The sequence below is a fragment of the Copadichromis virginalis genome, linkage group LG19 (assembly GCF_057382275.1).
Source record: "Copadichromis virginalis isolate Kocher_CV1m ecotype Utaka linkage group LG19, C_Virginalis_male_GT1.1, whole genome shotgun sequence".
Classification (NCBI taxonomy): domain Eukaryota; kingdom Metazoa; phylum Chordata; class Actinopteri; order Cichliformes; family Cichlidae; genus Copadichromis; species Copadichromis virginalis.
This window is the reverse complement of record NC_140636.1, coordinates 21168273-21180888: the sequence shown is the minus strand read 5'-3', so window position 1 is coordinate 21180888 and position 12616 is coordinate 21168273. Positions and strand designations below refer to the sequence as shown.

Below are 12616 nucleotides of genomic sequence, written 5' to 3'. Positions count from 1 at the left end.
GCAGCTCCTCCCGCGGCTGAGATGTTCTGAAAGCTGGTCGGGAAAGGTTAGAGCAAGAAACATGGAGCGGGGCAGTGAAAAAGACAAAAAGAATCTTGCTTTTTAATTATTTTATTAAGAGCCTTGATGCTATTAAATGCCCCAGATACATTCACCCTATAGTTCTCAATTAGACTTGACAGTTGCTGCTTTACCAACAATAAATATAGCAAAGGGCTGCGCCTCAGGCTAGGAAGGACCCCTAACTATGACCCTCGTATTTAATGATGAAAACAAGCGAGCGCACACGCTGCCTCACTCAGGCACACACACACTCTCTCATCCTCTCTGTGCTGCGGCTCCATATTACACAAGCACACTGAGGGCCTGTAAAAAACAACAGCATCTGTGGGGGTTTGAAATGCACTGCAGATACCGAGGTGTACCACTGAACACATTTGGAGGGCAGAGAGTCATTTTGAACTAAAATAATGAACAACGCATTATTCAAGGTAGATTTTCTGTGCGCGTATTTGGACGCGAGGGGAAGAATGATGTCTCCGTGCCAGACCTGAAAATATCGATGATATTGTTGCTATGGGAAAGGCAAACACATGTGATGCATGTGCAACTGCATTTGATTAATTGGCTTTGATATGGACAGACACACTAAATCCTCTCCAGATTAGTACTGTGTTGTATATAAATTGTATTTGTGTGAGGCGAAAATAATGGTGAACTATTATTAAAGATAATATTGCTTTAGGTGATAATATTAATGTGCATACTCATTTGATTTGTACAGTGTTTCTTTTTATGGCATAGTTAAAATATGTAACAAATTTGCTCAGATGAACTTTTTCATCTAAAAAAAAGCCTGATCAATGTTATTAAATCCAAATGTAGCTACTTTTATATTAACAGTAGACTACTCCATATAAACTCAATCAAATCTAAATGAATTTACCACGTGACCCCCTCAGAATCAACTTTAGTATATTTAATTAATGAAGCTATGTAAAATTACGCTGGGAAAATCTAGTGACCCTCAAAGGGTGGGTTGAATTTCTGTCACTTTTTAATACACACCTTTTATTCAAGCATTTTTGAGCCCACATAACTTCTTAAATCGACATGAAAACGCACAAATCCATTTTAGACCCACTGACAAAAGACACATTTAATGTCTGTGATATAGAGTAATAGAAACAAATGTCAGTTAACCTCTGAAAGTTCACTTGAAATGCACTTTAGTCAGGTGGATCATCAGAAATCAGAACATGCAGGCTACCGGTTTCTGTTACTGTGTGTCACAGATAATAAACTGGAGCAGTTTTAGTGTTAAAACTATCTATCCCATGTTTACAATGCTCAAAGTTGGTTATAGAAAAAAAAATCAAACCAAACAAAAATCAGATTTTGCTTTAGACGTTGAGCTGCTGTAAAATGGATATGGTTGCAGTTTTTGTGTGTTTTACAGCTCATGTGAACATCTCTTGCACTTAAGACATAATGATACAGTATCTATGTGTATATATATATATATATATATATATATATATATATATATATATATATATCTATCTATGTATATATCTATGTATATATATATATATATATATATCTATGTATATATCTATGTATATATATATATATATATATATGTATATATGTGTGTGTGTGTGTGTGTGTATGTATGTATATGTATATATGTATATATTAGGGGTGCAACGATATTCGTATCGATATTGAACCGTTCGATACAGTGCTTTCGGTTCGGTATGCATATGTATTGAACAATACAACATTTGTAATTTATTTGATCAATTTTCCTTCTGACGATGCTGTCTGTGTGGAGCGCTCAGTGAATCTGTGTTCGACTACTCCGCCTAGGCTGCACTGTCGAGCGCAGATCCACTGAGCGCTCCACACAGACAGCATCGTCAGAAGGAAGAGCGCAGGGCAAGCTAGCGAGACAGAAGTTAAGCTCTCCTTGCAACAGGCAAGTTGAACCTCATTCAGATCTGGCGTTTGGAATTATTTTGGTTTTCATGTGACGTATGACCCTGAAGGTAAGCGAGTCATGGACTAAAGTAAAACAGTATGTTGGATGTGCCATGCAATGCTCAATTACATTGGTGTGAACTAGTGTGTTAGCGCAGTTAGCTCGTTAACGTGTTGGCCGTCTAGCCCCATGCACAGAGCGATCGGCGGTAGCTCGTTAACGGAGATTTGCCGTGTTGTGGCGTTAAGGTCATTTCAACGAGATTAACCTGAAAGCACTAGTGGGAACACAACGAATATGAGTGCACATTTATGCCGACATCATCCTAGTGCAAAGACAAGTGGAAGCAGACAAAAAAAAGCAAGCATGCTACTAACTTTAGCCGAGTCATTTAGACAGCTGTTAGCACATGATTCTCCTTATGCTGCTGAGAATATAGCCCAGAAGAAGCGGATAGTATAGCTTTTATTTTGGAAAGAGCCATTTCTCTGTAATAAACTCTCTTTTCCAAAGATGAGTGATTCCTCAATCAGATACAGGGCTTGCAATATCGCTAGCCCGACGTCCCGGAGCTAGCGATTTTTTCAGTCGGGCTACCAAAATCTATCTCTTCCCTGCCCGTCGGGCTATTGTAGGAAAAATATATGTCAATGCTTTTGCATTCTTTCAGAAATGTAGCTGGGTAATTATGTCATTGGCATCGGTGAGCCACTGTCAATATGTGACATATTGAAATCGCGTTTGAATTTGCGCTTGTTTTTTTGCTTTCACTTTGCAATCATGCGAACTGTGTATAGAGAGCGACAGCACTGATCTGTGAGTGATGATAATTTGTGCACCAATTCCTCTGACATCGTCTTATTAATCGTTAGCTTACTATGCAAACTATGCAAATCGAATTTCCCAGAGGAACCCACCCGAGGGATTAATAAAGTTCTATCTAATCTAAAAAACATGACAAGTGAAATCTCCCGCAGCTTAAACATGTGAGAGGTTGATCGCGCAGAGAATCGCTGAGCTTATGTGAATGCGTGTGTAAAAGCATTTCAGTTCTGCTGAGCCAAATAAGACCGGTCAGGGTGAAGAAGTGACAGCCAAAGAAAAGCTTACCACAAAACGGAGAAGTTATGATAAATCAGACTATAAGGCAAAAAGAAAGTGCAGCTTTATGGTTTCATGGACAAAAGAATTTCTGTGGCTGCAATATGACGAGCTAAATAACCAGGGCTGCACATAAGTGGTCCGCCGGTGCGCATTCGCTGTCAAAATAAAAAACACGCACAAGGGTTAGGGTTAAATTTAAAAACTGTACTTTTGAGTTAAAATATATATTTATAATTTTAATAAATGACAAATTAAAAATGCATGAACATTTTTTTGTATCGAAAAAATATCGAACCGTGACACCAAAGTATCGAACCGAACCGAATCGTGAATTTTGTGTATCGTTGCACCCCTAATATATATATATATATATATATATGCTTTAACCCATGCTTTTGTACACTGAGGGTCTTGAGCTCATAACAATAGTATAATCTTCTATAATAGTATTCATAGTATGAAGGTAAAAAATATGAAACAGACAAAAGTCACTGCATAAAAAGGAGCTGGGGTCAGATGAGATGAACATGGAATGACCCTGACACACAATACTGCTGTAATCACGCCGTCTTAATGTCTACAATGCTCCTTAGTCTATTTTCCAGTTCTTACGCTTTTGAATAAATAAAGTAAAAGGACAATTTCAAAGACGGGTGCTAATACTTTTCAAATGATAAAGCAATTACACACTGTCAGGAGGAACTTGTTTTATACTGCCAACATGTCAGACAAAGACTTTGTCACAGAAATCAAAAAGCATTTAAACAGTTAAAAGGCAAGTCACAGATCATTTAAACATCAATATTGGGGCCAAATTAGACAAACACGTGGCAAACGATCAGAAGACAAAGATACTCGTGTATACACATGTTCACATCTGGTGTCAGTGGCACAATGCAACAAATAATGTTTATTTAAATGGGTGGAACGGTTTGTACAAGTACAAGCTTGTCAGATTATTTCCAGTCAGTTTGGCATTTGTTTTCAAAATAAAGGCCTTTAATTGGATTGAATCATCAGCACAGCCAGTTTTTGGCCAACTAAACAGGAGATCGGCTACAATAAAAAGCGAAGGTACTGACTGAGAAGAATATTGTCATTATCACTCTGCTGCTGCAGCAAGTCTGTGCATACTACAGGTACACACTCACACACGCACGTGCACACACACTCCCACGGGCGACTCTCCAGGCATGTCATCAAGCCAGTCAGTGCTAGAGCTTCCCATTGGCAAAGGCTCCCTCCTGGAACTGAGGGATGAAGCTCTTGAAGTACGCCCTGGGAGACAGAGACATAATAAATTGTGACAATAATTATGTTTCAACTGCTTCAAAGCATCTGACAAATTCACTGGGTCAGTCCCAGCGTGCAGCAAAGTGCACATAAAAAGGAGAATGTTTTTATTGCCTGCAAACACAATTCAACATGAGAAACGACACTGTGCACCTCAAACTCTAAAGGGAAACACAGGAGCAGTTTAAGGAACAGATCTTCTCCTGAATGACTTTCTAAAAGGAAGTCTCTCGACTATCAGCTTGTTCATGTCACTGGGGATTTAAGTTTTAGCTTAATAAGACCAATTCCTTATTTAACGTAAAGGGCACAGAGACATAACTTTTATTTCATTGGTCACTGGCCAATCAATTTGGAAACCCATCGTCAACCTGACTCTGACGACAAAGGTCAATTTTTCAGAGCTTCCATAGTAGCCAGTGGATATGTAAGCCTCTCGTTGAACTACAGCCTTATCTGTTTCCATTAATATTTCTTTTACAGTTTATTTTACAGAAGGAATTGTACCTGCACACAACCATATCCTGTCCAAACATGACCAGAAGGCTTCTATTGCCAAAAATATTGTTCCTTGCCAACAGATTCCACATATTCATATGCAGAGATCAGTTTACAGGGGCATAAAAATTGTGGAATCAGCAGTCAAATCTGATTAAAATCGCTTCACATGTTTGCACACCATCCTCTGACCTCCTCTGCTGCAACACAATTATTATCACTCACCTTGATTATTGATTTCAGAAAGTGGGCAAAGTCTTGAGGCGGCAAACTGGTTAAATGTAAGTACGTGGTGAGTAAAGACAGTGTTCTTCATAGCACACCGCTGTGCAGCACAGTTGAGATCCCCGTCATCTGAATGTCACATCCTAGCAGATGCAATCATGGTGCACAACCTGTTGAAACAACAGCGAGCGTGCTCCTGCTCCTGATCCAACGAGCTGCCTTCAGGCTTAAAAACTGTGAACTCTTCAACTGAAAACTGCTCAGTTGTAGCCTTGAGATGGAGCTTTCAAAAGAACTTCACATTAATTTGAAACTGAAGCTGATGGTTGTTGTCTGCACCAGTTTAACGTCTGTGGTGAAATCGCATCTCTGAGGGGCACTTTCAGAGAGCAGTGCAAAAATAGCAGCCACACCAGAAGCTGTCTGGACATGCCCAAGAAGATAATCTTGAACAGGAGATCGGCCTAACTTAAATCAGTCAAGGTTTTTGATTCCCATGTGCCTATTCCAGGAAACTTTTTTTGTACGTTTGCCAGTTAACCTGCCAAATAGCTTTTTGTCGATGGGGGCGGGACAACAGTCAAGTCTCACACAGATTTTTATTCAGGATTCTTTGAATGCCACGTCTCTCCATGCAGCAGTATTGCTAAAAGGAGATGTAACAGTTCAGCTGTTCAAACAATTTCTGTTTGAAAATGATAACTGGGTTTACGCAGGAGAGTCTGTCTGCTGTATCACTGCAGAGGAGGAGTACACAGAGGCCTTTCCATTAACATGGATCTGAATAACACCCATAACCACTGAAACTATGCACAAAGTGGCATTTAAAACTGCTTAGAGGATGAACTGCAACTGTAATGTCACCAACAAAAAACTACACTAAGACTAAATCAATAGTTTAGCTTCCTAAATCAAAACAAACACCTGCATTTTCGATATACCTGAAGATGTGTGTCTGGAATGTTTACTTAACGCTGTCGGTGACTCTTGAGGAAGGTCAAGCTGTCTGTCACAATGACACCATCATTCAACCGGGTATCCAAAGACAAAAAGCCCACAAATATGAGACTCAGTGTCACGTCGAGTAGTTTTCCTTTAAAGAACCTTTGCTCAGCCAAGAGATTATGCGTTGCCTTCTGTTTTCAATATTTACAGTAGTTATTAACCTTTACCATACAAAGAGCAAACACTGCATTTACTCAAACAAGGTCAGGCTAGTTTATGTGTACTGAGGGTTGGGTCAAATCTGTATATCAATAGATGGTCTATATGCTGCACAGTCCATATGACAATGCGTCATAATACCATAGTTAAAGCTTTAACAACACTTTTGATAAATGAATGAAACAAGCTGACAGGGACTTTGAAGATAATGAAATGTAGATAATGACAGGAATGAAAAAGGCTGGATTTCATTACAAGGTAGAATAATAGGAATAAAGGGTCACAGCAAGAAAAAAAAAACATCTTGGAAGGGTTTAAAATCCAGATTCAGGTTCAGATATTCTCTGAGATTAGTTTATATGACATGATAAGTCATACATTTCTGGGAACATTTTGAAACACTTTGAAATGAGAAAAAAAAATATTTACTTACTTAATACATAAATTAATAATTAATTTTCAAGTCAGGGGACAATGTACCATGTTTAACTTTACAGTGTCAGAATATCCAATTGTGTCTTGTCTTCCTTTTAAATTAACTGACTTAATTTCACAGAATATTGCATTTTTTAGCTATTTGATATCTGAGAATATCTGAGAAATTGTGTTTTTTTTTCTTTTTAAGAGTATTACACTCCCTTCCAAAAGTAATTTTTATATGACTTTTTCTGACTGTAAAGGGTCTAATATATTATTGTACGTCCACTGAGTTTCACCCCAACAGTGTATGAAATGTTCAACATATTCGCATAACATATAATTACAATAATGTGTATTTTTACGAGGCAGGTGCTACATACTTTGCCCTCTTTGCCATCTCGTTGCCATCCCAGCGTGGGCTGTAAGGATATGACTTCTGCACCTGAGAGTAGAGCTGACCGCTGTTAGTGAAGTGGTACACAGACTGGAAGGTGAGGGTGGGCTGGTCTCTGGGGAAGTACAGCGGGAGGTCCACTACAAAGTGCAGACACAGAAAAGAATGAATACCTGACGCTCCTCTTCTCTCTTTATTATTATGATGCCTTTACCTTGCAGTATACATCGCCCCGAGACAGCTGTTATTGTGAACTGGTGCTATATATAAAAAAAATTTAATTACCGTGCACTAAGAAGCAGAAATCTTTCCACATGAGTAGAAGGGTGAGTTTCGTGAATCCCTCAGCATCATACTCCACCACCCCCCTGTAACACATACACACCGATTACATTCATGTCTCCAGTAACAAATTGATGAGCGCCAGACACGTGCTGTGATCGCTTCATGACTCACGTTCCAAAGTGGCTGAGAAAAGCAGCGATGTATTCTCGCCTCTTGTGATAGCCTTGGATGACATACTGCACCTAGACAGGCCAAAGTGAAGGTTTTAGTACAGGAAAATACAGAAACAGCAAACCGTGTTTGAACATGAGCAGCAACTTATGAAGAGAAATGTTCAGAAGGGATTCAGTGGGCTCAATCAAAGCAGATAACCCTTATCTGACTCATCCTCTGCACAAAGAAAGAAAAAGAGCCTTTTCAAGATATTTTTTTCCAGCTTCACTTATGACCAGGGATGGCTGGGAAAGATAATCACATAAAGGGAAAGTCATATATATGTTACTGACATGCTTTAATTTAATTAAAGATGCATAATCACACAATTACGTCCATATAAGGCTTCAACCAGTCAACAACAAGTCAAAAAAACCTTCTACGCCAGCATCATTGGGGCAAAAAAAAAAAGATGTATTTTCACTTTAGACTCCATCTCAATGATGTTTTTTAGCAGAGATTAAATGTGCTTTTCCACTCTGAAAATTTTTTGCAGCTATTTCCTCTACTTAAGTTGTTAGAGGGCCCTGGAAAAAACAAGGTGACCCAAAAAGTGCAGAATTCCAGACGCCTTTATGTATTTTGGGCCTGTGTGCTTACAAGCAGGAAAATTATTATTTAAGTTTAATGAACTGTCAATTTACCAAATGATTTTACATTATAGGTTTTCTTTAGGCAGTTTTGGGGTCATTCTTCCTTAGTTAACAGCAGTTCATGACGACATCAATCAAAATCTGTAATCATTTAAATTAGGTTGCAAAACTCCGATCTGGGACCTCCCCACCTTTTTACACGTATACGTGGAAAGCTGGAGGTGGAGAGAGGAACAAGACCCCAGTATAGAACAAAATAGTCAAGAGGAAAAAAAGATGTGACGCTAATTAAGTGAAAAGGAGGAGCTGGGGTGGATGTGGGCTACAAAGCGGTTTGTAGTAGTCAGCACTTGTAAGATGTCTAAGAAGGAACTTAAATTGTGTGTCCTTTGTGATATTTCTCAATAGCGTAGTAGAATGGTAGTGTCTTAAAAATGAAACCCTGATAATTCTCTGTTAACTCTGTTACACAGACAGTTGGAGACACAATGGCCAAGTAGTCATTCCAGTTATACTTCTTTAAAGTCTACTTGAATTCTGCAGCAGGTAGTTACACAGCTAGTGCATTGTTATGTAAAGTGTTGGCAGATGGATCTGCAAATTCACAAAAAATTGGCAGGCACACGGACGTCTGCACAGACTCCTTGTATTCGCAGGTTGAAATCTAGGGAATTTAGATCACTTGGACCCAAGCTGACCCACTGACAATGGAAAATATAATCAAGGCCTGTGTTGATATGGGCTGTCATTGAGATCAGCCGATCTCAAATTCAAATTCAAATTTTATTTGTCACGTACACAGTCATACACAGTACGATATGTAGTGAAATGCTTGGACAACTGCTCGTGACCTAAAGAAAACAAAAAAGGAAAGGCTATGAATAAGATAGGAAATAAATATGAAAAATTAAAAAGGGTAAATTTAACTAGGAAGGAATAAAATATAAATTAAGGTTAAAAATGAAATAACTGTACAACACATTAGAATGAAGGGTAAATTTAACTGGGAAGAATAAGATAAAATATATAAATTAAAGTTGAAAATAAAATAACTGTACAACAAAATACACAATACACAATATAGAACTATATAAGAATGTATGAAGAAATCTAAATATAAATAAATATATACACAATAACAGCAGCTGTACAAGTATTAACTGGAAATGAAGAATATAGTGACCAGTGTTGTGCAAAAACAATGTCCAGAATGTCCAGTGTGTGTGTAAGAACTGTATGTGTGGGTCAGTACTGTGTGGTGGTGTGATTGAGAGACCGTATCGCCTGCGGGAAGAAGCTCCTCCTCAGTCTCTCTGTGTTGGTCTTCAGGGAGCGGAATCGCTTTCCTGACCTCAACAGAGAGAACAGTCTGTTGTTGGGATGGCTGAGGTCCTTCACGATCTTCCTGGCCTTGGTCCAGCACCGCCTGCTGTAGATTGAGTGCAGGTCAGGGAGCTCGGAGCGGATGGTGCGCTCAGCTGACCGCACAACCCTCTGTAGAGCTCGTCTGTCCTGCATGGTGCTGTTCCCGAACCAGGTTAAGATGTTTCCCGCCAGGATGCTCTCTATGGTGCACGAGTAAAAGTTCCTGAGCACCTTGGAGGGCAGTTGGAAGTCTCTCAAGCGTCTGAGGTGGTAGAGACGCTGTCGGGCCTTTTTCACCACGGTGTTGATGTGACAGGACCATGACAGGTCCTGCGTGATGTGAACTCCGAGGTATTTGAAGCTGTCCACTCTCTCCACTGGGCACTCGTTGATGACGGGGGTCTGGTAGTTCCTCTCCTGCTTAGTGCTGAAGTCCACTATCAGCTCCTTTGTCTTACTGACGTTTAGAAGGAGGTTGTTCCTCTGGCACCAGTTCTCCAGATTCCTAATCTCCTTCACGTAGGCCGTCTCGTTGTTATCAGAGATCAGGCCCACCACAACGGTGTCGTCAGCAAACTTGATGATGGTGGTGGAGCTGGTAGTGGCCACACAGTCATATGTGTACAAAGAGTACAGCAGGGGGCTCAGAACACACCCCTGGGGGGCTCCAGTGCTGAGAGTGGTGGAGGCTGAGACATGTCCGCCCATCCTTACTGCCTGTGGTCTGCCAGTTAGGAAGTTGGAGATCCACTGACACATAGATGAGCTGAGTCCCAGATGCTCCAGCTTGGTGGTGAGTGTGGAGGGAATTATGGTATTAAATGCAGAGCTGTAGTCTATGAAGAGCATTTTAACATAATTCCCCCTTCTAGTGTCCAAGTGAGTGAGTGATGTGTGGAGGAGATGAGAGATGGCATCGTCTGTGGAACGATTTGGACGGTAAGCGAACTGTAGTGGGTCCAGTGTGTCTGGTAGTGAAGAAATGATGAAGTCTCTGACCAGGCGTTCAAAGCACTTCATCACTACTGAGGTGAGGGCTACAGGGCGATAGTCATTGAGAGAAGCAGGGTGGGGTTTCTTCGGGACAGGAACAATGATGGACTCTTTGAAGCATGTGGGGATCACCAACTGAGATAAAGAGATGTTGAATATCTCAGTGAACACAGGAGCTAGCTGGTATGCGCAGTCTCTTAGGATACGACCTGGGATGCCGTCTGGTCCTGCTGCTTTCCTGGTGTTTACTCTCTTGAAGGCTCTCCTTACTTCATGCTCGGAGATGACGAGCACGTTTCCGGTGCTGGCAGTATCTTCCTGTCTGCAGCCGTTAGCGCCGCTAACACTAGCATTGTTGGAGACCTTAGCTGCAGCCTCGAAGCGAGCATAGAAAGTGTTCAGCTCGTCTGCCAGAGTCACGGCCGTGTTCGTCATACCGGTTGTTGGTGCTTTATAGTCCGTTATTGTCCTTAGTCCCCGCCACAGGCTCCTAGAGTCACTCTGTTGGAGTTGTGACTCTAGTTTCCTCCCGTAGCGCTGCTTCGCCTCTTTCACCGCCCTCCGCACGTTATATGACGCGGCTTTGTACGGGTCCATGTCCCCCGTCATGAGTCCCGTGTTGTAGGCAGCGGTGCGGGATCTCAGAGCGTCGCGGATGGTTTTATCCACCCACGGCTTCTGGTTGGGAAACGTTGTGATAGTCTTTGTCTCCACGGTATCATCCGCTAGTTTCCCGATGAATCCCACAACCGCTTCTGTAAACACGTTGACGTCATCGTCGGAGCTGTTTCTGAACATGCCCCAGTCTGCGTCATCGAGTGCGTCCTGTAACGCGGCCACCGATTGATCCGTCCAGCGCGCGACCTTCCTCTGAACCGGAACTTCCTGTTTCAGCCTTTGTTTGTATTTTGGCATGAGGAAGATGGCGGCGTGATCAGATTTGCCAAACGGGGGGCGGGATTGTGCCTTGTAGCCGTCCTTGACCGTAGTGTAGCAGTGGTCCAGTGTCCTTTCACCCCTGGTGGGGCAGGTGATGTGTTGATAAAAGTTCGGCGCTGCGCGTTTGAGGTTGGCGCTATTAAAGTCCCCCGTCACAATAAGCGCAGCGTCCCGGTGTTGTGTCTGGTGCTGTGTGAGTGCCTCATGCAGCTCGCATAAGGCGGTGACCGTGTCCGCTTGTGGTGGAATATAAACGGCACTTACAATGACCGATGTAAATTCCCGAGGTAGATAAAAAGGACGACACATGATGGACAGTAGTTCCAGATTTGGTGTGCAGGAGCGTGTGAGAGGAACATCTATTGGGAGTGTTGTTGAGCTCGACTTAGTGGTCTGCCTGAATGACCTCTGGGAATGCACCAGGCATGACTGCGGTGCATCCTGTCTGCAGTGGGCCCACTCAAGACAATGAGTACAATTAACCAAACGTGCTGTTCCACATTTCAGAAGTATCCCAGAAGCATCTTTGTGCTTTGTGTCACTTGACATGGCATCTGGTTTATTTTTGACAGGGGCTGAAGTTGCACAAGGCAGGTGAAGACAACAGGAAACCAGACACTTGAGCAGCATGACCACAATCTGGTCATTTTTTGAAATAAAAGATCCTGTGCAGGATAAATTCTGCTCCGGAAACACTCGTATTGTAATTTGAAGCTCTAATCGCTACGCCCAGCCGTAGCAGGATGTTCAAACCTTTCAGGCCGAAGCCCGAAAAAGCTTCAGAGCCATAAGTGTTAAAGGTTAGGAAAGAGAAAGAGAAAGTTGCTGCCATCAGTAGAAGATCAAAGTGAGATTTCTTTACTTCCTTCTAATCAGAGTTCTTAATCAGAGTGAATAACAGCCTAAACAACCAGTCAGCAGACTAGAAAATGAAGCCCCACAAATCTACATCCGTTTTAGTCACAGTAGCACTAGATGGCCTCTCAATTTTAGCCATCTGGGTAGCTCTGGAGAGCTTAGTGTGCCATGATGGGTGACCTTCTCAAAATAGCAGTGGCAGGTCGAGTTTTATTAACAGATACAGTCTGGTCCTGGCACCAAAACTGCGGTGTGGAAATGGCTCAAAAAATTCTCACATGCCCATAT

The 12616-nt window shown here is 41.6% G+C and overlaps 1 protein-coding gene across 1 annotated transcript in view; it reads right to left on the bottom strand.

The window, feature by feature from the left end:
• Window positions 1-3780: 3780 nt before the first annotated feature.
• Window positions 3781-12616, bottom strand: part of babam2 (BRISC and BRCA1 A complex member 2) — a 121552-nt gene continuing 112716 nt past the window's right edge. The window contains exons 9-12 of the mRNA XM_085441805.1: window positions 7539-7609; window positions 7368-7450; window positions 7069-7222; window positions 3781-4366 (exon numbers count right to left, since the gene is read on the bottom strand). Coding sequence (XP_085297931.1) covers window positions 4303-4366; window positions 7069-7222; window positions 7368-7450; window positions 7539-7609 — 372 coding nt within the window. The 3' untranslated portion in view covers window positions 3781-4302. The remainder of the gene's footprint in view (window positions 4367-7068; window positions 7223-7367; window positions 7451-7538; window positions 7610-12616) is intronic.